The sequence below is a fragment of the Moschus berezovskii genome, chromosome 17, assembly GCF_049115385.1.
Source record: "Moschus berezovskii isolate FMDL1 chromosome 17, NW_MosBer_1.0, whole genome shotgun sequence".
Classification (NCBI taxonomy): Eukaryota; Metazoa; Chordata; class Mammalia; order Artiodactyla; family Moschidae; genus Moschus; species Moschus berezovskii.
Genome location: NC_142476.1, coordinates 48,327,210 through 48,351,913, shown reverse-complemented (window position 1 = coordinate 48,351,913; position 24,704 = coordinate 48,327,210). Strand labels below are relative to the sequence as shown.

General features: G+C 54.9%; 2 protein-coding genes across 10 annotated transcripts in view; one reads left to right on the top strand and one right to left on the bottom strand.

The window, feature by feature from the left end:
- CLSTN1 (calsyntenin 1) overlaps window positions 1-10,107 on the top strand; it is a 73,867-nt gene extending 63,760 nt beyond the window's left edge. For 2 of the 4 annotated variants that reach the window (XM_055419518.2, XM_055419517.2), the window contains 10 exons: window positions 209-371; window positions 3,480-3,536; window positions 4,851-5,008; window positions 6,069-6,217; window positions 6,661-6,887; window positions 7,427-7,597; window positions 7,899-8,044; window positions 8,998-9,133; window positions 9,411-9,595; window positions 9,882-10,107. In XM_055419518.2, coding sequence (XP_055275493.1) covers window positions 209-371; window positions 3,480-3,536; window positions 4,851-5,008; window positions 6,069-6,217; window positions 6,661-6,887; window positions 7,427-7,597; window positions 7,899-8,044; window positions 8,998-9,133; window positions 9,411-9,595; window positions 9,882-10,076 — 1,587 coding nt within the window. In that variant the 3' untranslated portion in view covers window positions 10,077-10,107. The remainder of the gene's footprint in view (window positions 1-208; window positions 372-3,479; window positions 3,537-4,850; window positions 5,009-6,068; window positions 6,218-6,660; window positions 6,888-7,426; window positions 7,598-7,898; window positions 8,045-8,997; window positions 9,134-9,410; window positions 9,596-9,881) is intronic. The other 2 variants (XM_055419520.2, XM_055419519.2) reach the window with 1 other exon arrangement.
- A 1,387-nt stretch (window positions 10,108-11,494) lies between these two features.
- The window catches only part of PIK3CD (phosphatidylinositol-4,5-bisphosphate 3-kinase catalytic subunit delta), a 62,484-nt gene continuing 49,274 nt past the window's right edge, over window positions 11,495-24,704 (bottom strand). For 3 of the 6 annotated variants that reach the window (XM_055419512.2, XM_055419513.2, XM_055419511.2), the window contains exons 3-23: window positions 23,094-23,322; window positions 22,735-22,964; window positions 22,148-22,327; window positions 21,686-21,835; window positions 21,134-21,223; window positions 19,957-20,178; window positions 19,207-19,303; window positions 18,984-19,114; window positions 18,448-18,498; window positions 18,185-18,352; window positions 17,835-17,956; window positions 17,493-17,636; window positions 17,224-17,323; window positions 16,875-17,053; window positions 16,664-16,776; window positions 16,381-16,459; window positions 15,459-15,626; window positions 14,550-14,673; window positions 14,256-14,401; window positions 13,885-14,017; window positions 11,495-13,218 (exon numbers count right to left, since the gene is read on the bottom strand). In XM_055419512.2, the coding sequence (XP_055275487.1) occupies window positions 13,081-13,218; window positions 13,885-14,017; window positions 14,256-14,401; window positions 14,550-14,673; window positions 15,459-15,626; window positions 16,381-16,459; window positions 16,664-16,776; window positions 16,875-17,053; window positions 17,224-17,323; window positions 17,493-17,636; window positions 17,835-17,956; window positions 18,185-18,352; window positions 18,448-18,498; window positions 18,984-19,114; window positions 19,207-19,303; window positions 19,957-20,178; window positions 21,134-21,223; window positions 21,686-21,835; window positions 22,148-22,327; window positions 22,735-22,964; window positions 23,094-23,322 (2,994 nt within the window). In that variant the 3' untranslated portion in view covers window positions 11,495-13,080. Of the gene's footprint in view, window positions 13,219-13,884; window positions 14,018-14,255; window positions 14,402-14,549; window positions 14,674-14,693; window positions 14,871-15,458; window positions 15,627-16,380; window positions 16,460-16,663; window positions 16,777-16,874; window positions 17,054-17,223; window positions 17,324-17,492; window positions 17,637-17,834; window positions 17,957-18,184; window positions 18,353-18,447; window positions 18,499-18,983; window positions 19,115-19,206; window positions 19,304-19,956; window positions 20,179-21,133; window positions 21,224-21,685; window positions 21,836-22,147; window positions 22,328-22,734; window positions 22,965-23,093; window positions 23,323-24,704 lie in introns of those variants that run through there. The other 3 variants (XM_088845433.1, XM_088845434.1, XM_088845435.1) reach the window with 3 other exon arrangements.

Here is a 24,704-nt window from a genome sequence, read left to right as displayed (position 1 = left end):
GGGATCTTGGTTCCCTGACCAGGGATGGAACCACACCCCTTGCATTGGAAGGCGAAGTCTTAACCACTGGACCACCAGGGAAGTGTCTGTTGTTGCTTTAAATCTTTTCCTTTCTAGGAAAACAGAAATTTGTTCTCGTTTCCAGTTGTGTGAGAGGGTGAGAAGGAAGGAGGGTGTTAGACAGCTGACACTTCCCTTGGCCCCACAGGTCTGTGACGAGGAATGGCATCACTACGTCCTCAACGTGGAAATCCCCAGTGTGACCCTCTACGTGGACGGTGTCCCTCATGATCCCTTCTCTGTCACTGAAGATTACCCACTTCATCCATCCAAGATCGAAACCCAGCTTGTGGTTGGGGCTTGCTGGCAAGGTAACGGTCACAGGCACCCCTTTTCCCCTCAGCCTCAGGGAGCAATACTTTTTCTCTGCTCTGTTGATATTAATAGAAGCAGGCTCTTCTCAGTATTCTCATTCCTTGCTGTCCTGTCCTTTATCTTTTCATTCCTTTGCCTGGCGTTGCCTTTCTGGGGGCATTGCTGTGCAAGGCTTTGGGGCAGCTCTGTAGTGCTCGCTGGAGGCAGTGAAGGATGGGAACACCCTTCCTGAGGGCCTGGGAGGGAGTGTTGTACAGAGAGAGAGTGTGTTGAGGAACATGCTTATAAATTAATCTGTTGATTGGAAAGTTTACAAAAACACAGAAACAGCAGTCAGGCACAGATGTGTAAGTTGCTGTGGCCCAGAGGGCACATCAGAGTGTTTGTGCTTGGTAATCTGGTAGAAGCACTTCAGTGAGGACTGGAGAAGAGTCTGTGGGCGTCTCTGCCAAAAGACCGAGATGGGATGTGATGACAATCACCAGCAAGACGATACCGCTTATTCTTGTTTTCTAAGTGTCAGACTGTGTGCTGATGGCTTAACATACATTATCTCATTAGTTCTAAGTGATACGTCTGTGGGGCAAAAGCTCTTTTTATCCCTGTTTCACAGCTGAAAAACTGGGATGAAGAAAAGAAGCAAGCCGTGTTAATCAGCTGATCACATGGTGCTAGGGTTTGAACCCCGGGACTGGTGCACTCAGGCTGGGGTCTCTGATCCACCGAACGAGGAGTGTTAACCTTTTCTGTGCCATGGATTCCTCTGGTAGTCTGGGAAGCCTGAGGATCCCTTCTCAGAAGGATAATTTCTTATGAATCTATAAAATACATAGGATTTCACAGGTGACCAATTAGATTGAAGTACATACAGTTACGAAAGTGCTGAAAGCCCTAATTTGTGAAATAGTAACATTTGTGCCACTATTTACATGTGAAGGTCAGGCACATCTGTTAACTGCTGTGAGTCAGAATAGCAAGGCGCTTTGTAACAATGCTTGTCAGTGCAATGAGACATGATTTCTATTTGCAAAGTCACGGTTTCTTCCAATATTCCTGTAGTTCGTAGCTGACATTTATAAGGAAAGGGAAAACTAAATATTAGAAGTTAGTGAAAATAAGCATGTGATTTTTCCCACCCAAGTTCACGGGTCCCCTGGTCTGCCGTTGAGGTTGATTGGGGTCCCACCTCCAACCCTTGCCTTTGACTCTGTTGTGTGACTGCAGTACATGTCATCATCACATGTACTGCTAAATCAGCCTTCCTTTTCCTTCTCTGTGGAAGTGTTGTACCTGGAGTTAGACTAGAAATTTATGAAAGAGCCTAATTTCCAAGACGGCATTTGAGCAAACTCTGGGAGATGGTGAAGGACAGGGAAACCTGGCATGCTGCAGTCCATGGGGTTGCAGAGTCCAACATGACTGAGCAACTGAACAAGTTTCCAAGACAGTTTTGCTGCTTTTAGGAGGATTGAATTTCATAATTTTCCTGCAGATCCTTTCAAATGAAAAGGAATATGACGGTATTCACAGTGAACTTCAGTGAATTCCCAGATTTAATTCTGATGACAGTTGGTTCGTAAGGAATGAGAACAGGAGACCAAGGAGTGAGGAATAAATTATTAGGCATATTGGAAGTTTTTGTTATTCTTAAAACTTCAGTTCATATTAGCTTCCACAATATCTCAGTAAAGACTTGAATAAGAATACAAGGGCCAATCTAAGTGTTATTTTGTATTCTGAGAACTTTGTTGCATGGGTTAAAATAAGCCCTCACATTCCACTCTGCCTTCCTGTTCGTGTCCTGGTGTCTCCGCTGTCAGATGGCTGTCAATTTCACCCTGTCTCATCTCTTTCTACCTCAGCCCTCTTGGCATCCTCAGCCAGAAAAATCTCCCTAGATCTCCAAACCAAACACAAGTTTTTAAAAAGTGTAGTTAATAGGAAAAAAGATCTCCTTTCTTCCTTTCAGGGGGTTTGAGATCCCTTTCTTTTCAAATTCACCATGGGGAACTCAGGCTGGAGGCCCCCTCAAATCATCAACAGAAATATCAGTTTTAACTGTGGGTTATAAAGACAGAGAAGCTGTGTGGGCCCCAGGGCTCACCAGTGTGTTGAGGGGACGGAGGAGCTGTGTGGACCCCAGGGCTCACCTGTGCACACCTGCTCTGGAGTCCACTCAGCTGCAGCTAAAGCTAAAGGTGGAGAGGCCTGTTCTGCAAGGTGGGGTGGACACAGGGAAGCAGTGTTGAAAGTGGAGACTCTGTCCTCTAATTGGGTGGGTGGGTGCCTGGACCCAGAACACTGGTGGGGACAGCAGCTGCTGTCCCTGAGCCCATCACCGATTGAGTGTTTCTCTGGGTTAAGTTCCCTAATCTCTTGACTCCCTTCCTGTTCAGAAAAACTGGTTAAAAATGCCTTCCTTCCTCTGTCCCTTGGAAGTCAAAGTCTCAACCAATTATGTACTCCTTTTGAGTCTTCAAAAAAGTCATACACGTTAACTCCATACCAACGTTTGGAAGCTGACGCATGTGTTCCCCATCAGGAAGGCTGGCGCTGTGGTCCAGGTGGGCTACCATTTGCACCGGGTCTATCTCTGCCATCCACGTCAGCCACCATCTGGCTGGGTCCTGCCTGGGCAGGTTGAGATCATCAGATGTGAATTGAGCACACGGCTTTCACTCAGTCTTATTTTGAATCCAATTTGTGTTTTGGCAAGGAAAAATAAAAGACTGGAAAAAGATGAACAACATGGTCCTGCTCTATAGCCCAGAGAACTATATTCAATATCCTCTGAACAACCATAATGGAAAAGAATATGAAAAAGGGTGTGTGTGTGTGTGTGTGTGTGTGTAACTGAATCACTTTGCTGTACAGCAGAGATTAACTTCGTAAATCAACTACACTTAAACTTTTTTTTTTAAAGGATGGGAAGAAGCATTGGGGTGATGAGGTACAAGCTTCATTCAGGTGGAGCATGTCAAGAGGGATGAGAGGCGAAGTGTTCTCTTTGTGTTTGGTAACTTTTCGAAGCTAATTTTCAAGGTCCAGTTCTGAAGAGCCTAACCTCTTGGTCCTTTTATATTGTCTGTCTTGCTTTTCTACAGAGTATTCAGGAGTTGAAAGTGACAATGAAACTGAGCCTGTGCCTCTGGCCTCCGCAGGTCCCTGGACTCTTGCCTACGGTTCACTCTTGTGTTTCATTTAAAGACGAGACCTCCATTCATTGCCCATTCCGCATGCGACACCCCAGTTGCATTTGGGTCCCAGACACTGTCTTGAGCTGCTGCTTTGCCTTATGCTGCCCCATTGCATCATGGGATTTCCTTTTTCTGCCCGTGCCGATCCCAGCTGAAGTGAGAGCAAATGACTCATTCATGGGAGGCACTAATGGGAGTTTCTTTTACCCGCTTCATCAAATCTCACCCCATCCCACTGCCTGAGACGCCTGGCTGAAATCTCACAGGCCAGGCTTGAAAGGCTGCCTCCTGCTTCTTGTGTGTAACCACCGGACAGGAAAAGACTCGTGTCTAGATATTCTGTCCTGCCCGATAATAAATTCTCAATAATGTTTCTTAGAGATCTCGATCCGTAACGATGTTGCGTGTAATGTCCTTGTCAGGATTGAGATGTGCTGAACTGACAGGCTCTTCTCCTTCAGCATAGGAACAGGGTTTATTACCTCCTGATTTTGGCTCTTTGTGACAACCTGTCAGGGGTTTTTCTTATAACATCTTCACTCTCCTCAGCTGTGCTTAGTAGCTGGAGACAGGCATGCTGCGAGTCAATAAAACAGCCATCTGAGTGGCCTTGATACTAGGCTTTTAAGTGCAGATCGAGGTTTTAACATTCATTTTATCTTTCTACTCCTGCTTGTGTTATGTTCATCCCCAAGTTTGTATGTATCCTGGGAATATGCTCAGTTAGAAAAAAGCAACCTAAGGGGAATTCCCTTTTGGTCTGGTGGTCAGACCCCAGCGCTTTCACTGAAGGGCCCCAGGTGTGATTCCTGGTCAGGGAACTAAGATCCTGCATCCACATGGTGCAGCCAAAAATAAATAAATTTTAAAAAGGCAGCCCAGCATCTGATCCAGCTGATTGAGAAGGCAGTGGTTGAAGAGACTAGCACCAGTAAGATGTCACTTGTGTGCCATGGTGACCAGTGCAGCATGGTCACCCTTACTGGGGAGTGGCCACCCGAGTGGGGACAGTCACGGGACCTCTGGGCTTCTGGTGAGGGACAACCCCCCACCATCACCACCAGCTCCTCTCTTCTCTGGGCCACATGCATGATCATAAACCATTTAATTTCCTCATTGTGCTTCCATGTCAGCTGCAAGGCTAACAGGATCTGATAGGAACTAACCCGCATGTCCACCCATCAAGCCACCACCACCGGTAACACCATGTTGAAAAGTGAGATGGGAGGTCCCAGGCTGCCCCCACAATTTCTGCTTTCCCTCCCCCATGTTTGACAGGTGGTGACCTGCGCATGACCCAGTTTTTCCGAGGTAATCTCGCTGGCCTGACCATCCGTTCTGGGAAGCTCACAGATAAGAAGGTGATTGACTGTCTGTATACCTGCAAAGAGGGGCTAGACCTGCACACCCCCGAAGACAATGGCAGAGGTGTCAAGGTAACACAGGCACCCCGCTGCCTGGCACCCTACTGCGCTGCACCCACAGCTTCCTTGACCTCAAGTGCAGAGGCTGCTGGCACAAGGGTTGATCTGTTTTTACTCTTAGCACCTCCGGCACCACACCCTAACTCTCCAGCTCTTTGGGCCCCCGCTCCCCAGACGTCCTGTAGTCTACTTCCATGCTGACACTGACTGGGCACCCGGCCCCACTGCCCACCAGACACCTGCCAGTTACAAGCTACCAAGCCTCTGGTACCCACACTTCTATCCAGCTTGGCTGCAAGTTCAGGGTTCCCAAAACCTCTCCCCCTTTTCAGTTTCAATAATTTGCAGAACTGCTCAGAAAACCCCACAGAACACTTTGCTTACGGTTACTGGCTTATTTTAAGGGATGCAACTCAGGAGCAAGCAGGTGGAAGAGATGCTCAGGGCCTGGGGTGAGGGGAGCGCACAGGGCTACCAGCCCCCACCCCTCAGCACCTTGCTGTGTCTGCAAACCCAGAAGTTCTCCAGACCCTGTTGTCTGGGGGGTTTGTAGAGATTCTATTATATAAGCATGATGGATCAAATCATTAACCACTGGTGATCAATTAACACAGTCTCCAGCCTCTCTCCCTTCAAGGGTAGGACTGAAGGTCCACTCTCACCACATGGTTTGTTTCTCTAGCAACCAGTCCCTATCCAGAAACTACCTAGGGCTCCACCAAGAGTCACCTCATTAAGGTAAACTCTGGGGCGGTTGAAAGGGGCTTAATAAGGAATAACAAAAGATGCTCCTATCCCTCAGGAAATTCCAAAGGTTTTAGGAGGTCTGTGCCAGAAACCAGGGACAAAGACCAAACATTTTTTTTCTTCTTATATCATAGATCTGTTTGCACCTTCGTTATTTACTGTCGTGTCATGGGGTCATGGTCACTGGAATTCCTCAAGCTTTTCTTCTCCTAAGTCACCAGTTCACATCAATCCCAAACTAATTCTCTTTGTCAGCGCGTTCATGGTTTCACCTCCTTGCAGACAGAGCCTTACTCCTCTCCTGTCTGTTTTGGTGCCATTTCAGATCCAGGCCAACCCCAGTCAGTCGATGTTGACCTTGGAGGGAGAGGACGTGGGGGAGCTTGATAAGGCCATGCAGCATATTTCCTACCTTAATTCACGACAGTTCCCCACCCCAGGGATCCGAAGACTCAAAATCACCAGCACAGTCAAGTAGGTGCTGATTTGTTAGCAGTAAATCTTGTCTTTCTTTGCTCAGTGATCCTTGAGAAGAAAACGTGTGCATTTAAGTTTTTTAGGACAAACCAGCCTCCCTTCTGTAAGCTTATGGTCACTCATTACCAGAAACTTGGAGTGATGTTTGGAAGCACATTCTGGGAGTGGCCAGCGTCTTGTCCCCCAGGTGGTTGTGGAATCCTGCCTGCGCCACTTCCGAGCACCCTCGTGTGGCCTAAGTTGTGTATGTGTGTGTGTTGTGCTCAGTCACGTCCAACTCTTTGCAACCCCACGGACTGTGGCCCGCCAGGCTCCTCTGTCCATTGGATTCTGCAGGCAAGAGTACTGGTGTGACCCTGTGACATTTCCTCCTCTGGGAGTATAGCCTGAGAAGCCATCTTGTCAAGCCCTGACCCTCCCCTCCCCTTCCTCGTTGACAGGTGTTTTAACGAGGCCGCCTGTATCTCCATCACCCCGGTGGATGGCTACGTGATGGTTTTACAGCCAGAAGAGCCCAAGATCAGTCTGAGCGGCATCCACCATTTTGCTCGAGCGGCTTCTGAATTTGAAAGCTCGGAGGGGGTTTTCCTCTTCCCCGAGCTTCGGATCATCAGCACCATCACGAGAGAAGTGGAGCCCGAAGGGGAAGGGGATGAGGACCCGACAGGTGATAGCCCAGAACAGTTGCCCCTGCCTCAGCTCGAAATTGTGCAGCTGAAACCCCACTGCGGCTGCCAGGGGAATATCCCAGCCCTTTTCCTCTGTGGTTTTGGAAACTTTAATGTTTCTGTGCTGTTTTGGATTTGCTTCTAGAATCTGACTGTGGGCTGGAGCTCCCTCCAATCTTTTGAAACCCACTTATGGGGGTGTCCTTTGATCTTTTTCCAGCTTGATGTCAGAGTCTGGGATAGATCGTGGGGGTTGAGAGGATGGAGCCTAGGGCAGGGGATGCAGTTGGGGGATGCTCCTGCTGGCTGGCAGTCCCAGCAGGACAGACCACCCCCCATTCTCAGTCCTTCTCACTATTCATTCAGTCCTCCTCAGACGCATAAAACACCCCCAGTTCTTGAAAGTGGCTGTTCCATACCTCCACCCATGGTCCCTAAAAGGGCTCTATGAGTTTGAGGATGAGCAAGCGGGCCGTCGCTGTGACCCCCTCTCCAGGCTCCGCAGCCTCTGCTATTTCCGGTTGGGCTATTTTTGCAGTTCAAGAGTCACTGGTGTCAGAGGAGATCGTGCACGACCTGGACACCTGTGAGGTCACAGTGGAGGGAGAAGAACTGAATGGAGAGCAGGAGAGCCTGGAGGTGGATGCAGCCCGCCTACAGCAGAAGGGCATCGAAATGAGCAGCTCTGACATGGGCGTGGTCTTCACAGGTGGGAGGAGTGACTCCCAGCTCAAAACCTGGAGGGAGCCCTAGATGGGGTGGGAAGGGAGAGTGTTGACTGGGCCGAGCGGTGGCTGCCAGCTTCCAGATGGGGAGGGGAGGGCAGCTCTGCCTGGTGCCCTGTCCCCATAAAGGGTGGACGTCTGGGCACGTTATGGCACATGCCCTTCAGTAGGGGGAGATAGCCCGCAGTTGAACAGCCAGGCATGGCTGAGTGCCTTGGAACCGCCTGCGTTTGCCTGCGGCCTGTGTTCCTAACCTCTGCACTGCTGTCTCCTCCTCGCCCGCAGGTGTTGACACTATGGCCAGCTACGAGGAGATCTTACACCTCTTGCGCTATCGGAACTGGCACACCAGGTCCTTGCTTGACCGCAAGTTCAAGCTTGTCTGCTCTGAGCTGAATGGTCGCTATGTCAGCAATGAGTTCCAGGTGGAGGTGAGAGCCGGCCTCTGCAGAGAAAGGCCAGTGGCATGACTGAGCACCCCACTCATGACCCTGATGTTTGCAAATGCTGATTTCCAAGGCATTTGTAGTGGTCACTGTTGGGGTTCATCGGGGTGTGGGTCACCTTTTCCAGTTGGGGGGCTGCTCCAGGCTAGACCTGCACAGGTTTGGGGTGACAGGTTGTGCATGGAGGGGCCTTGGAGGGAGGTGGTCAGGATTGAGTGGCAGTTTTGAGTGGCAGAGGAGCAAGGGTGTGTCTTGAGATTTGACACTGCTTTCGAAGGAGCAGTGCCCGGGAGCCAGAGGTCTCTGCAGAGGCCTGGCCCTGCTGGGAGTGAATGCTCTCCCCAGGCAGGACTGCCTTGTGAGGAACATGGTCGTGGTGACTCTGGCCCAGATGGCCAAGGGGCACATGGCCACTCTGACATGTCTGGTGTCACTCAGAGCTTCTGTGCCCCAGAGGAATGAACCAGAAGTTATTCTCAGCAGTTGAGCACTTGCACTGTGACCCCACAGCCCCAGAATTAGACTCACAAGGCTGAAGAGTCCGCGAGGCTATTCTTTGAGCTGAGGGTAGCGGATTTGAAAGAAAAGAAAGCCTGTGATTTGTGCTCTTTCACGTGGCTGTGGTTTTGAGAAAAGAGGGACATGGTCTGTGCCCAGGCTTCTCAGACGACCCGAGGTAAAGGGCCATTGGTGGTGCTAGGCCTTCTCCTCCAGTCTGTTGTGGATGAATTATTTTATTAGGCACAATAAAAATGAGTTATTACAAGAGCAGGCTTTTACTTGGCTGTGTGACAACATCAGATCATTACAACACCCTTCTTGGCTTCTTCTGTCCTTTTCTCCACCCACCAGCACCCATCCAGGGCCCACTTTGGTGGTGCTGGTCAAGTGCATGTCCATTCCCCAGACACATCCAAGCTGCCTTTCCATTTCTGCAGGTGAATGTCATCCACACGGCCAACCCCATGGAGCACGCCAGCCACATAGCCGCCCAGCCGCAGTTCGTCCACCCCGAGCACCGCTCCTTCATTGACCTCTCGGGTCACAACCTGGCCAACCCCCACCCATTTGCAGGTAGGACTGTGCTGCCCTGCCCCAACTCCTGCTGTGAGCTCAGCACCCGCTTCCCCCCTGGCTCAGAACAGCCACTGGCCAGCCCAGCTTTTAGTCCCCATCACACAAGGAAACTGGAGCACAGACAAGGCAGCAAGGGGCTAAACCCCTGCACTGAGCCTTTTCTCAGAGATCTGTCTGTTTGCTGGGGGCTGATGGAGCCAGCAGTAGGGAGACCCAGGGCACACGGGCCCAGGACAAGTCCTGTCATCACAGCCGTCCTGTCTCCTCACCCCAGTCGTGCCCAGCACTGCCACCGTCGTCATCGTGGTGTGCGTCAGCTTCCTGGTTTTCATGATCATCCTGGGGGTGTTCCGCATCCGGGCTGCACACCAGAGAACCATGCGGGACCAGGACACCGGGAAAGAGAACGAGATGGACTGGGACGACTCCGCCCTGACCATCACCGTGAACCCCATGGAGGTAGGTGTGGGGCCCCGGGGAGGCTTATCCACTCCACCCCACCCCCACCACTGACGTTCCTGTGCTTCGTGTGGTCCTTACCACGACCCTGCAGTTAAAGTGAGGCCTATGGGGCCTGATACAGGGTCTTGGTCATACTGTGGGTAGTGACCAGAGCTTTCCCTTTGTCTCTGGTGAGGCTCCTTCCAGCCTAGTCCAGCCCCTCTGCCTGGGTCATGGGATGTGACTCCCAGCAGGGGTGGGGGCTGGATTCAGCACCCGGTCGGTTGGGTCGTCCCTTTGTCAGACATATGAGGACCAGCATAGCAGTGAGGAGGAAGAGGAAGAGGAGGAAGAGGAGAGCGAGGACGGGGACGAGGAGGACGACATCACCAGTGCCGAGTCGGAGAGCAGTGAGGAGGACGAGGGGGAGCACGGGGACCCGCAGACCGCGAACCGGCAGCAGCAGCTGGAGTGGGACGACTCCACCCTCAGCTACTGAGCACCCCCCTCCCCCGTCCCCCACCACCCCATCTTCCTTCCTGCGTCCGGAGACTCTGCTGCCATCGCTGCCCACCCCCAGGGTCCATGATGTACAAAGTCATTCTGGCCAGTAGGTCTGCAGACCCTCCCCACCGCCCGTCTCTGCCCTGCTCGGTGTGTAGGCCCGTAGACTCCCTCCCCTGCCATCCTCTTTCCTCCCACTCGCCGGGATCGCTCTTAAGTTATGTGAGGAGCTGATGCTCGCTCAGCTCCGGAAAAGCTGCAGTGACTGGACTCCTTGACAAAGGGTTAGAATTGCTCACTCCCACCTGGTAATCCTTTCTTTTTTTTAAAGTTTTTATTTTTCCACACTAGTGCATGTATAAAATGGCAGAATGGGGCTAATATGTAGATGATAAACTGACTTTTTAATATTTTGTAAATAAATTGGGATTCCTCATGTCTTTTGTGCTAGTGTAACCCAGGGCTGGATGCAAAGTGAAGTGGAGATACTGAGCGTGGGAGGGACTGAGACCCCCTGACCCCACCTCCCATCCCCCCAGGATGATGAGAGGCACAAAACTGTGCTGCCTGGCAGGAGGGGACCGGGCCAGGGACCCCTCTTCAGAGGCTGGAAAAGGTCAGGTCTTTTCTTTGGGATTCTACCCATTTCTGATTTGCAGAGGGCTGAGGGGAGCTGGGGTCCCTGGCTGTGTGTACTCGCTTCTCCGAGGACCAGCAGCTCCTCACAGAGGTGCAGCTTTGGGGGTCCGTACCAAATAGATGTAGTTTTCCTTGCTGGTGAGAGTGCATGTTGACCGTCCAGATGGTGCAGACCCTCTAACCACTTGGTTTGGAGACAGCAACAGGCCTGGGGGAATCCATACTCAGAACCTTGCTGAAATGACGCCCAGTAGCTGGAGGGCAGCAGCTCCCTTCCCAAGCAGCTGCTGTGCCCCCTCCTCCAAGAGCCCGCCCCAGGGATACAACCCACGCCCAGTAGGTGGTGAAAGGAGAGAACAGCAGTCAGGAGCTAAAACCCCTACAGCACTTGGTTTTTAATGTACATGTAAAATTTTAGATTTCTAAAACCGGGGGAAAATAATTTTGAACACTGCGCTGTGATCATACCCGCTGTCTCGAGGACACTGCCAACTGCCCTGTGTCGTGTGTGGCCACCGCTCCATGTACCGTCATTGTAGCTGCTCCGTTTAGACCGTGGGTAGACACTAATGCGGAGACGGGACCGTTCTTGCGCTGTCTGTAGCGGCCGTGTATCACTTTTCAGATGTGTATATTGACAATAGGTCAGAAAGTGTATACATACAATAAAGTCTGGTTCTAACTCCAGCAGGAGAGCAGTTTTTTTTTTGGTCTCATTTTCATTTGAATCCTACATTTCCTTGGTTTCTTTCTGAGCCAAGAACATAACATACAAAGGCTTTTGTTTCTTTTAATCTGTTTTTACCTCTCACTTCAAGGTTTCAGACTACTGGTCTGAACCTTCCACATACGGAAACATCAAATGGTTTTTTAAAAAAAACATAGAAAATACTTTTCTCGCTGGGCACACAGGCCATGCACCCAAACCAAACATTGCTGTGTATACACAGTGTGCTGTCCATGCCAGGAAGTACAGACTCGTTTAAATAAATAGACAGATGTGCACTCAGCTTTTCCTATTCCCAGACAGGTGAGGTGGGTCTGATGAATTCAGCACTCAGTTGAGAACCAGGGTCTGGTCAGTGGAGCTCTGTGGGTGGCATGGATTGCTACGGCCGGTGCCGCTCAGCCACCTCTAATGAACAGAGAAACAGACTAGTGCCCCGGGCTCTTCTGGAAGCTGTGTGCTTGGGCTGTTGAGAGGGCAGCTACCTCTGGCACTGCTGAGCCTTGCAAGGCCTTAGAGAAGTAAGTGGTGTCGCCCTGTGGGTCCCCAGTAAGCTGCTGATTCCATTATGCCCACCTGTGGGCTGCTGAAAACCCAGATTCTTAGCCCTGTTTCCAGAGTTGGCTCCAAAAGGCCAACAGAGGCCCAGGGACCTGCATTCCTGGAGCTCCTCAGATGTACCCAAGGCTGAGCCTGAACCATTTTCTGGCTAAGTACTGTTCGAGGAAAAGATGCCCCCACACCCGACTCATGCCTCTGCTACCTAGGTCCTCGGAACAGAGTCTCAAAAGTGAGTGTTTCGGAGAGGAGATAGGTCTTTCACTACCTAAAACCTGCTTCAGGGGGAGGGAGGTTACACACAATTGCACAGTTGCACCAGCTTGCCTCTTGATCCATGACCAGGGTGAGCTCTGTCAAGCTCCCGTCTTTCTAATGTGGCTTGAGAACCAGCGTGCGCTCTACCTAACGGGACCTAGGGCCATCCCCCCACCCTCACCCTGAGCTACAGAGGTCAGTAAGTAGTTGGGCTACTTTTTCTTTCTTACCCGCAAACAAAATCGCTTTACAGCAGAGATGAGAATTCCCGTATCCAGAAGTACCCTCCCTGAATCTGGAGGGCACCCAGGCCGCCTCTGGGAGCTGCCCAGAACTCAGTCAATGGAGAGCACGCAGGTGGAGGTGGTGAGCAGGCGTGGGCGCCCTCTCTGGACCGCCAGGCGCGGATGCGTGTGCAGCGCAGTGGGAGCCTGGGGAGGAGGCAGCCCGCACGTGGGAGAGAGGAGTCTTGGCTGGCTGCAGATCCACCAGCTGGAAGACTTGAGGTTACAGATCCTCGGCAAGATGCAGCCTGAGGTGTGCGGCTCACAGAGTCTTCCCATCAAAGCCCAGGGCTCTGATGGGCACGCGGAGGACAGCACCCCGCCCCCGCTCTAGGGTGCATTTCTATGTATGGCTGTTCAGTTCCTGAAACATTTCAAGTCATAAATAAATAAGCAGTGTAAACAGAAGGCAGTCGTGTAGGTTCTTTCCCAAGGATGCAGTCCAGCCTTTTGGCCCCAGAGGGTGGCTGAGGGTGCTCGCCTCCCAAGACTGACAGTTTGCTCATTTCCAGGCGCAGGGCTGGGAGGGGCTATTATTGCCTGTTATCTTTGGACACATTGTGGGCCAGCCAGTTCACTTTGGTTTTCCAGCTTTCCCGGAGGGCTTCATTAAACTTCACTCGGAAGTGCTTCAGAGCTTCCTCCTCCGTTTTCCCCAGTGCCAGAGAATCCTGGTGCAAAACCGAAGGAGTGGGTGTACGCCTGACGGGCTGGGCCCTGCTCAACAGGGACCCCTGCCCCCCTGCACCTCTGTCCTCTCTGGGCAGGTAACACCCTCTCCTCACAGAGAGTCAGGAGAGTACCCCACAACATCTCCCCGGGGAAGAGCTGCTTCCTTCTGACCCCAAACCAAGGCAGCCCCCCAACCCATCCTCAAAAGAAGATGTCAGCTTGTGCTAGGAGGTCTTGGCCCCAAAGCCCCATGTGGACAGAGGACCTGGCCTTCTCCACTGGAAGCTAGCCAGAGGAGGAAGCAGGGGAGCAGCTTCAAACCGGGAACTGGGCACCAAAGAGAACATCAGGCAGGGACTGTGGCCCCACAGCCCTTCACTCCCCACCCCAGAGTCTCACAAACTGAAAAGACACAGGAAGGAAAAATATCTTTTAACCACAGAGGGAACCGTCCCATGCAAGTGGAAATACCCTCAGCCTGTGGGGTACAGGCGGGCGGGCCAAAGGAGGTACCGGCAGAATACAGGTTAATGCCGGCTGCTTCCTGCCAGATCCGGGTCCCAGGTCAATGGGCCCAGGTGTGGGTCCATCACATCTGGGAGCTGGGGGGCCTCAGGAAGTAGGGCTCCCTGGTCTGCCTGGTGGGGCCCTGCCCTGGCCTTTACCTTGAGATACTGGATGTCTTTGGAGCAGCTGAGCTCAGGTAGGCCTGCCGCCCGCATCAGGGCAAAGAGGTGGAGGAAAAGGAGCCCATGGCGCCGCAGGATGGTGTAGGCCCTCTCACAGTAGCCCCGGAACCTGCGGGGAGAGGCCGGGGAGTGGGCTTTGGGTGCTCCCGGCCACTTCCACCCCAGCCAGCCAGCCAGCCAGCCCACTCTTGCCCCGGAAAGAGCTGTGTACACAAAGCCCCTGCTTCCTGTAACCCACCCCCAGCACTGTCCCCTCCAGGGATGAGCTGAGAGCTGAGGCCTGTCCCTGCACTCCACCTGGGGCTCCCAGCACCATGGGGCATCTAGGGGGTCTGAGGCACGCCCACCTTTCAAACTTCTCACTATTATTTGTCTTCCCCTGCTGGATCACGTGGACAAAGTCATAGGTGAGGATGAACGGGACCCGCTCACGGTTGATTCCAAACTTGGTCTTGAAATTCCCCAGAAAGTGGCCGAAATCAATGTGGAACAGCTGAGGGGAGGGGAGAGCAAAGACTGAAAAGGAGTCAGAAAGGAGGGTGCCTGGCCCAAAGGAGTTGGGAGGGCTTGGAAGGGGTTCTGCCGGCAGCTCTGTGCAGAGCAGAAAGTCTAGGGCCTGGGGCCGGCCAACAGGCACCCACCTGCCCGTTCTCTCGGATCATGATGTTGTCGCTGTGGCGATCGCCGATGCCCAGCACATAGGTGGCCACACAGTAGCCAGCACAGGAGAGGGTGAACTCCTCAATGGCTCGATCCAGGGCCTCCCTGGGGGGTTGGGGTAGGAAACCATGGCCACGCCACTTTGCAGCTTCTTCTAAGTCCTTGTCCCCTTCCCTCCACTCTGGCCTTCTGACTTGCTTGCACAAATGGAATATGGAGGAAGTGATGCTGGGCTCATTCTGGAGCTGGGTCCTTAAGGCACCTTATGACTCCTGAACCTTCCTCACTGCCACAGAGGGAAGCTAAGGCAAGAGAGACCATGTGGAGAGAGGCCCCAGATGCGCCACCCTCCAGGCAAATCAAGCTACCTGATGAGATTAGCTGTGTGAGTGATTCCAGCAGAAGAACCACTCAGCTGAGCCAGCTCAAGTTGCAGATTTGTGATTTATGCTCCTAAAGTTTGGAGGCGGGGGAATGCTTCCCAGGTGGTGCTAGAGGTAAAGAAACTGCTTGCCAATGCAGGAGACATAAGATCCCTGGGTCGGGAAGATCCCTGGAGAAGAGTATGGCAACCCACTCCAGCATTCTCGCCTGGAGAATCCCATGGACAGAGGAGCCTGGTACAGACATGACTGAAGTGACTTAGTCATGTCTGGTGCAGACATGACTGAAGTGGCAACAGCAAAGTTCAGAGTGGTTGTTACATGGCAGTAACTAACCTATACCTGTGGGAACAGAGACCTGCCCCACCCCTCAACAGTGCCTATGGGATGGTCCTCGGCTGAGCAAGAAGCCCCAGAGGCTGTCACAGGCCCTTCTCCTTGCCTTTGACTACCAAACTCCACCCCTTGGGAAGGAGAGGCTGTCTGTCCTGAGGGCCCAAAACCTACCCAGGGTTCTTGGACTTGAGCCAGTTGAGCAGAGCATCCTTATTGAAGGCGGCTGTGGCCACCATGTTGCTCTTGTTCAGCTGGATGTTGGCAATGGTGTCCGAGTGAAGCACCACCTCGATGAGGCCTGTGCGGTCCCCAGTGGAAAGGCAGCCGTAGGGGGTCATCCTAGCCGGGGGGGAGAAGAGGCAGGCAGACACAGTGGTCAAGGGCTGTCTCAAGGGCTAATTGACCCTGAGGAACTTAACCCACAAAAGCCAAAGGAGATGCTACTCAAGTTGCTGAAAAAGAGGAGGTGCTGGGGAGGAGCCCTTGACTCCCAGGGCTCCAGGGAAAGTTCCTTAGAGAGGTCATACCAGAACCCAAGATGCAGAGAGGAAAAGTCAGCACCTTGGCTAAGCCCATGTTTGTTCAAAAACAAAAATCCAAGTGACTGGATGGAGAAGATGGAGCAGAAAGCCAGGGATGCTGGGGGTCAAAGGAAACCATAGAGGGAGACAGGTGCCAAGGGCCAGGGCTGGCATTCTCTATCCTCATCCTGCGGCCCTATTGCCTCCCTGACCCCGAGTTTTAAACTGGTCCCTCTGGGTGGCTCAGTGGTCAAGAATCCACCTGTCAATGCAGGAGATGGGGGTTTGATCCCTGGGTCAGGAAGACCCCCTAAAGAGTGAAATGGCAACCCATTCCAGTATGCTTGCCTGTAAATCTCATGGACAGAGGAGCCTGGTGGGCTATAGTCCACGGGGTCACAAAAGAGTTGAACATGACTTAGTAACTAAATAAAAACAACAAAATTCTTCTTAGACCAGCCAGTCTTATTTCAGGTTGAGGCAGTCATGTCAGCTTTGACAGGGGACCCCTGCAACAGGATACAGTCCTAGGCCTGGCACGGGCACACGTGGATGACCAGAAGGCCTCTCACCTCAGGTCCAAGCCCTCTTGCTTCCAGAGAATGTCCATGAGCTGGATCATCTGCAGGGTCAGCATGTCCTGGCGGAGGTCTGCACAGTCGCCCCGGGGAGGAACGGCATGAGTTTCCGGTGGGTTCACCAATCCCAGTCATGCCCAGGCCCCCGAGTCCCAGGACTCTGTCTTTTCAGGAGTCTTCTGCCCCCAGCAGGGTCTCCCTCCCCACCCAGGGCAGTATGGCAGGGTGTGTGGAAGCCATGGCCTCCCTGGGTCCTCCGTGGGGCCCGCCTGCTCACCGTCCCCATTCTTAAAGATGATGCCCACAGTGCCATCACTGCCTGCCTCCTCGTTGCTGTACATGACCCACAGGGGTTTCATCTTGGAGTCCATGAAGGTGCACTGCTCCACGCTACGGGGCAGGGAGCAGTCAGCAGCGGGCCCTCCCCAAGGCCTAGGGTTGGTGTGGGGTTGGGGGAAGGGAGGCCCTGGCCGGGGCCTGGGACTTACCAGACTTCAGCCAGCAGGGTGCTGGGGTCGAGTGGGGACTGCAAGTGGGAGAGGGCCTCCAGGTAGGTCTCCTGGCGCATGCACAGGTGCATCAGCTCCTTGGTCTGGGGCTTGGTGGTCTTCTGGGAGCTCACTTTGACGACGTCGTTCAGGGCCTTCAGTTTGCTCAGTGCTTCCCCCTGGCCGGGAGGATGGGAGGGTGTCCTGGGTGGACTAGGAGGAGCAGGCTCCGAGCTCCTGCGGGGCCCACGGGGTTCTACAGCAATGGGGTGTGGCACTACTCTGCCTGGAAGCGGAGCTCAGGCGGGGTCAGGGAGTGCAAGCAGGGTTGTGGGGTGTCACACCTCACCTGCTTCATCAGCACCTTCATGTGGTGGGTGCTGCCCCGGCAATAGGCTTCCATGATGAGGCCGAAGCGCAGGGCCACCGACGGCACGTGCATCTCGGAGCTGGGGGAGGAAGTGGGGGCTGAGCCTCGCCTGGTGGGGCCACACAGCCCCTCCCAGCCCCATAGGACCCGGCTGCCAAGGACACCCGGGCCGGCCAGCTGGTAGGAAACGCGAGGCCAGCAGGCAAGAGGCCCCTCCTCCCCATGGCCTTGCAGGTGAGTCCAGCTACCGGAGGTGCCAGAAGAGGAAGTGGCCGATCCTGCGATTGGCCAGGGCCCGGTCCAGCAGGAATTTGGTCAGCTCGCAGTCGAGGTAGGACTCATACTTGAGCACCTGAACCAGCTGCAGCAGGTACTGGAAAAGCTCGTCGTCCCTGCAGAGAAGGGAGGCCGGCTGGGGCCTGGAGCTCCGCGTCTTGGGAGAGGGTCTGCGGCTGGCGAGGGGGCCGGGCTGGGGTGCGAGGCCGGCCTCACCTGAGCAGGCCCCTAGGAAAGGTCCCCACCAGGTGCCTAGGCCCCGGGCGGTGGGGGCCAAGCTGCCCTCTGAGGATGAGGAAGCCCGCGGGACTCACGTCAGTTTCCGCAGGGACTTGATGGCGAAGGAGCCCACGTGACGGTCGGGGAAGCTGAAGTCTAGCAACTCCAGGGCGCTCAGGACGGGCAGTTCAGGCCAGGAGCAGAGCAGGTAGAGCATCTGGAGGAGGATGCGAGCGTTCAGGGCGGGGGCGCCGGCTGCGTCTGGCTCCAGGCTCCGCCCCTCCCCGGCCCCGCGCCTCCCTACCGCGTCCCCCCCGCCCCCGCCCTACCCGCCTCCGCCCCGCCCCCGACCCCGACCCCGCCCTACCCGCCTCCGCCCCGCCCCTCCCTACCCCGCCCCTCCCGGGCTCCGCCCCCTCATCCCGGCCCCGCCCCCGCCGCCCACCTGGGCCACGTCCTCGTGTTTGTTCCACTTAGTGACCAGCAGCAGCCGGGCTAGAGCCTCGGGAAAGTGCTCCTGAATCTCGTGCCGCATCTTCCACACCAGGTCCTTCTCGTGCTCATACAGTTCCCCGGAACCCCGCCGCTCCAGGATCTCCCGCAGCTGCAACTGCTGAGGGGCACAGGCGGGGCAGGGGTGGGATGGGGGGGGCAGTGGTGACGGCTGCAGTCAGGTCCACACCCCACCGCCCACGGCCCCCAGCTCACCTCCTCCTCCGTGAAGCGTCCGTGCTCTCCGAGCCGCCCCAGCTCCAGGATCTGCAAGAGTGACCCTGATATCAGCAGTGCCCCTGGGGCCTGGGAGAGCCTGGAGGGGCCCTGGGAGTCAGTGTCAACACCTTGGCACTGCTGGCTTCATGGCAAGTGACCCTCAGTGGTGGGGATCGTCCTGCCCACTAAAGGACATTTAGCGACATCCCTGGCCTCCACCCATGACATGCCAGGAGCATCTCCCCAGTTAGCTGCAACAACCAAAATTGTCTCTGGAAAATTGTCCCCTGGGAAGCCAAGTGGCCCCTGTTGAGAACCACCACTTTAGGGCACATGAGGACTCCAGACAGTCAAGGAAGCCCTCAAATGTGTGTGGGGACCCAGCCCCCAGCCCTGGGCAATTCACAAGGTGCAGGGACCATGACCATGACCTGGGTGCCCCAGAGGCAGGGTGGGGACAGCTCATCTTTAGCCTTGAGGTTTCTGGGCAGGGTGGGTCCTGGAACCCAAATGGCGAAGACCCCCTCACTGACCTTGTCCAGGGAAGGGTAGTATACAGGGTGGGGGGCCACCTCGGGGAGAAAGATGACCAGGGCGGCTGCACTCTCAGTGTTGGGGTTACTCCGCACGGTCCCACAGGGGTTCAGTAGCTCCCCTTTCTCATCTGGACACAGGGACAGACGGAGTTGCAAGGGGAATGCCGCCACGTCTGGACGCACCCCACATCCCCACCTCTCCCTCCTGGCCTGGGCCCACCTGGGACAGAGGGCCACATGTAGAGACAGCGCTCGCCCGTCTTCAGCTGGTCCTTGTAGTCAAACAGCATGAGGTTGGCCCAGGCAATAGGGCAGTCCTGGGAATGAAGCCGGGTGGGTCAGGGCCAGCCGCCCCAAAGGCCTCTGTTTGCTCAACTGCAGGATGGTTCCAGTCAGGCCACGCTGCCCTGCCCTCACTCAGACTCCCTATGAAGCAGCCGGCAGGGTCAGCCACACTGGTTTCCTACTGCTCCCGGACACATCCCACTCTCAGCTTCTTGAGAGAGCCTCACACAGAACATAGCAGCCCCAGAGAACTGGCCCCGGTCAACTACCAGTGAGTCAGTGCAGTTCGGTGGCCAGTCACAGCCTGGTCCTGGTGACTCAGTGCTCGGCCACCACTCCATCCCCAGCTGGCTGCTGACTCAGGCTTCCTGCTCCCTGGGAGGACACTGCGTTTTTCCTTCCACCCCAGGGAGAGGTCTCTGGGTTCCCTCAAGGACCAAAGGCCCAGGTCTAGATATTCCGAGCACCCCTGCTCATAAGTCCAGGATTCCAGCACCATCATATACAGCGAGGGGGGGTGCAGTGGGGTGATGGGGAGGAGGCCGGGGTCTGCAGGCCCACTCAGACCCCATTTCCAGGATGTGTGCGTGCCAGCTGGGATGCTGGGGAGGGATGGGCAGCAGCCCCAGGGGGTTGCAGGACAGGACCGGACCAGCAGGGAGTGACTCCCACAAGCTCCACCCACCGCCTTCTTGGACTTCTTCTTGGTGGAGCGGGCCTTCTTGGCCTTCTCGATCACAGCGTAAAGCGCGAAGCAGAGCCGGGCCATGCGGGGCAGGTCACAGACATTGATGTCAAACTCCAGCCGCTGCTTCCACACGGGCTCTGAGCACACGCTCACCTCCGAGCTGGACACCGTCTTGCATAGCGTCTCATTGCCGTGGAACAGCCCAGCCTGCACCACCAGCTGGAGAAGGTGCACTCAGGTGACTGGTGGCAGAGGCCAGGCCCCTTCTCCCGCTGCATGCTCCCTTCCCCCTAAGACTCGAATCTCCTGAAACGTCTTCAAGTGGGCCTGAACCTCCCCCACCAGGTGCTTGAAGGTGATCCAATAAGGGATGACTGGCTGCCTGAGGGGGAATGAGTGATGGGGAGGGGAGGGTGGTGTGGGCAGCTCCCCACTGACTGTGGGACCCCTGGGCAGGTTGCTGCTCTGCTTTGGGCCTCAGTTTCCCTATTGGGGCTCAGGAATTCCAGGGGCCCCTCTTGGTCAAGCACCCAAGAATTGCATGAGTCCCTCTAAACAGGGAAGGATTTAATGCTCCAGCACACCCTTCCCTGTGTCCTCCATCTCTGCTCTCAACCCCCCAGTCAGAAAGCTGCCTCCATGCACGTCTACGGGAAACCAGACCTGCCCTGCGTGTGAAGTTACCCCAGCCAGAAAGTGCTCCCCGAAGAGCCCTGGCTTGTTGGACCTGGGTTTCCCATCCTGCAAATGGGATGAGAAAACCTGCATCTCACAGGCCATCTTGAGGTCAGAGGTGGGCGTGTGAATGACTCAGAAGTGGGCCTGGCCCCCTGGCTCACTGGAGCGGCTCCTCTTCTGTGTCCATCACCCCCCAGGCTCCACATCCCTAGGCTGGGCTGGGCCGCACCACCTCCACCAAAGTCAATACCCAGAACTCACTGGGTCTGGTTTCTGCGAATCGGCCTCTCTGGCTGGCCGTCCCACCCCCCTCCCCCTTTCCTGTTTTGAAGTCACTCACAACCACCCCAGGCAGGGATGCTGGGTAATGTGGTCAGGTGGCTTTCGTGTGACCCCCCTCCCTTCTTCCTCTGCCACCCCTTCAGGCCACAGTCACCGTGTTTTTGCAGAAAACACACACTGCCTGTACCCTTCCCGGCCAGGAGCCCGCCCCTACCTTCATCCGCTCATCGGCATTCACTTTGCTGCCCTGGATCAGCTCGATGTAGAAAGGCTGCTCCAGGGACCAGAGGGACACGGAGCAGGGCTGGACAGGGTTGGGGGGAGAATCGGGGAGTTAAGGCAGAGGAATTCAGAGGAGGCTGATGAGGCCTGTGGCCACTGGGGGTGGGGTTAGGGTATTGCAGGTTTACAGCCAGGTTCGGTACCTGCCCACAGCGCCATCCTTTACCAGAAAACCTGCCGCAGGGACACCCCCATGGCCCCAAGGCCCCCGAGCTCTGCAGGGCACACAGTCCTGCCTACAGGGCAGGAAGCAGGAGGAGCAGGAAGAGAGGGCAGCCGGAGAGCCAGGCCTGGAGGCTGCCCTGGGACGTCCAGACAGGCTCCCAACCCAGCTCAAAGGCCCAATTCTCAATCCTGAGCAATCAAAAGGCATGAGACTGGGCAAGAGACCGCTGGCCCGCAGTGTTGCCCAATAGGCTTCAGGGTTGGACCACAGGTGGGAGGAAGGGCTGGCGGAGAGGGTAAGAGCAGGGTGCTGGCTCACCTTCTTCATGGGGATGGGGGGCGGTTTAGTGCGTGGCTTCTGGACTTGGGTGGTGGGGTTGCTCTGCTCGTCCCGCATGGCGAGGATGGAGGAGGAGTGCACCATGGTCAGGTGGGGGGTCAGCCCACTGTGCAGGCAGCTGCAGATGTACTGAGATGGGGGCATAGGGTGAGCGGCCCCAACTGTTCCCTGGACCACTGACTACCTGGGAACCGCCCCATGCTGACCACTGCTCATTCCAGGCCTTCTGAGGTGGGGGTCTCTCCTCTGGCCCTTCCTGTCCCCACCTACCTCCCTTGTTCAGGAGGAAAGCCAGTCCAATGTGGGGACACTCTCACCGTGACACCCAAGATCTGGCTTACTGGGCTCAAGAGGGGCTGAGGAGCAGCTCCCCCTCCCCCACCCCCCACCCCGGCAAGGGCTGCAGGAGCCCAGGAATCCCTCCCAGCTCCCAGCCCTCACCTGGAACTGGCAGAGGGGGTAGCTGCCGTACAGGTACTCGTGCTTGCCGTTCACCTGCAGTGTGTAGTCCTCAGGCTGCTCCACCAGTGGCTGCCGGAACACCGTGGCCTTCTTTCGGAGGGCGCAGGCCATCAGTGCCAGGGGCACATCCTTGGTGGATACCTGGAAGGTGAAGCTCTCCTAGGAGGAGGAGGGAGGGTCAGCCCTCCACACCTGCAGGGAGCCCATGGGGCACAGAGGCACATGCGGGAGGGGGGTGTGTGTGTGGACCATCTGCATGTATTAGGCACACCCTACCCCCCAACTGTGAACTCTGTGAGGGCAGCCTCTGATGACAGGCCTGTGGGCAACACAAGGAAATATCCGTTGGATATATGTTGGATATATGAGCGGACTGAGGACCAAAGACATCCGGTCACTCTGCCTCTTGCAACTCGCCTGGTGGGAAGTTTGGCTGACCCCACAAATACCACACAATGTTGTTGGAAGGAGGGTGGATCTGGAGGGCTGGTGGGGGACTGGGAATCTCGTAGGGGCACCGGGCAGCCTGCCTGCAGCACACAGGGCCAGCAGGAGCCTCAGCTCACCTCGCTGCCCTCAAACTTGACATTGACCAGGAGGGCCCGATTGGGGATGCGCAGGGTGCCTGGTCCCCAGCTCCGCGCAGAGGGCTCCAGCTGCAGAGGGAAGCTGTACTGCAGCCAGGCCTCCCAGCCCAGCTGCTGCCTGCGGGCAGCCGCCTCCTCGCAGAACTGGCGCATCTTGCCTCGAAAGTCATTCACCTCCGGGTCTTGCAAGGAGTCAAACTCGTGGAGGCCTGAGGCGAGGGAGCCAGGTCAGCGCCAGGATCAGGCGCGGGGTTGGGGGGTGTTGGGGTGGGGCCGGGGGCAGGTCCAGCCGAGGGCAGGTCCAGCCGAGGGAGGACCGCCCGGCCCCAGCAGGGCACCTTTGCCGATGAGCAGGCTGATCTGCGAGTTGATGAGCTTCTTCACGCGGTCACCCTCGCGGGCCACCAGCCGCAGGACGGGCAGGAAGGGCTGGATGTCGCAGAGCCGCCGCTGCTCGTCCTCCAGCTCCTGCTGCTCCGCCGTCTGGTTGACGCAGGTGAACACGTAGGCCTCAGGGTCACTGAGCATGTGGAAGAGCGGCTCGTACTGGGCGCGGTGCCATAACACCTAGGAAGACAGTGGCCCGTCAGCCACGCCCCTAAGGTAGGCGGGGCCGTGGGCGGGGCCACAAGGGGCCCAGGGCTGGTGGAGGCTGACAAGTGGGGGCAAAGGCAAGATCCCAGGACCACTACCCTCCTTCATGCCTTGATCACTGACCACAGGGTTAGGGCCCACAAGTTCATTTGGAGTCGCTGACCCTGCCCTTCTATGAAGGGGGCCAGGTAGGTGCTAACATCTGGAGCTGAGAGCGGGTCTTCTGGTCTCCCCTAGGCTACCCTGAGAGATGGCCAGCCAGACGCGACCTCCAGGCACCCAGCTAATTGCTCTGGAGCTCATCACCCTGATCTTTCAACGCTGGCCACTAATTCAGAAAAGTTTAACACAATGAGGGGACCCTAAACGCCTCTGCTGGCTCTGCTCAGTGTGTGACCTCGGGTGGAAGTGCCCCCAGGGTGCCAAGTTTTAGTGCAAAGGTGCTCACCGCTGTCACAGAAACGATGGAAAAGGAGAGAGCGACCCTCCATCAGTGCAAAGGGGCAGAACACAGGTGCGAATGGGACCTAAGGGTACCTGTGCCAAGGGCACACAGGACTCCAAGATACAGCATTCAGTGGGGAGAAACCCCAGGCTGTAGAACAGTGAATGTCATTCAAACCCATTTCCATAAAAACAATAATAAATGTAATTATTACTACTAAAATAATAATTTTATTATTATTAAAATAAAACAAATAATTTTATTATTCCCATAAAAACAATTAATGAATGTATTACAGTAATTAATAATCACTGTAGACCAGGACTTGGCAAGCTACTGTTTGCCAAGTTATTGGAAGACAGCCATGTCGGTTCACTCACACGCCATCTATGGCTTATGGCTGCTGCCACCCCAGACAGAAGAACCAAGTAGTTGAGACAAACACCATATGGCCAGCAAAGCCCAGGATATTTACTATCTGGTCCCTGATATAAATAAAAATATTAAGAAACTGAAATTGAATTGGGATATGAGGTGAGACTGCAGGGACTGATATGTTTTATATTTCTGTGGTGCTGGAATTTTAATAACGTGTCTGCAGTACTAGAATTTTAATAACATGCATGTATAGCTCTGTAAGCAGAAAAATATGATTCACTTTAAAATGATATTTACATAAGGTTAATAACATGAAAAAGATGTTCTAATGTTAACTCAGAAAAAGAATATAAAAATTCATAAAGAGAATAATCACAAAAAAACACTACATAGGAAAGAAAACAGGAAACCGCTAAAGTGTTAACTGTGGTTGTCTCATATGGCTGGATCATGGGTAACTCTTTTCCTTCTAACTTTTTCTTATTCTCCTAAATTTCAATGTGTCCATATACTTTTGAGAAGGAAAAAAAGA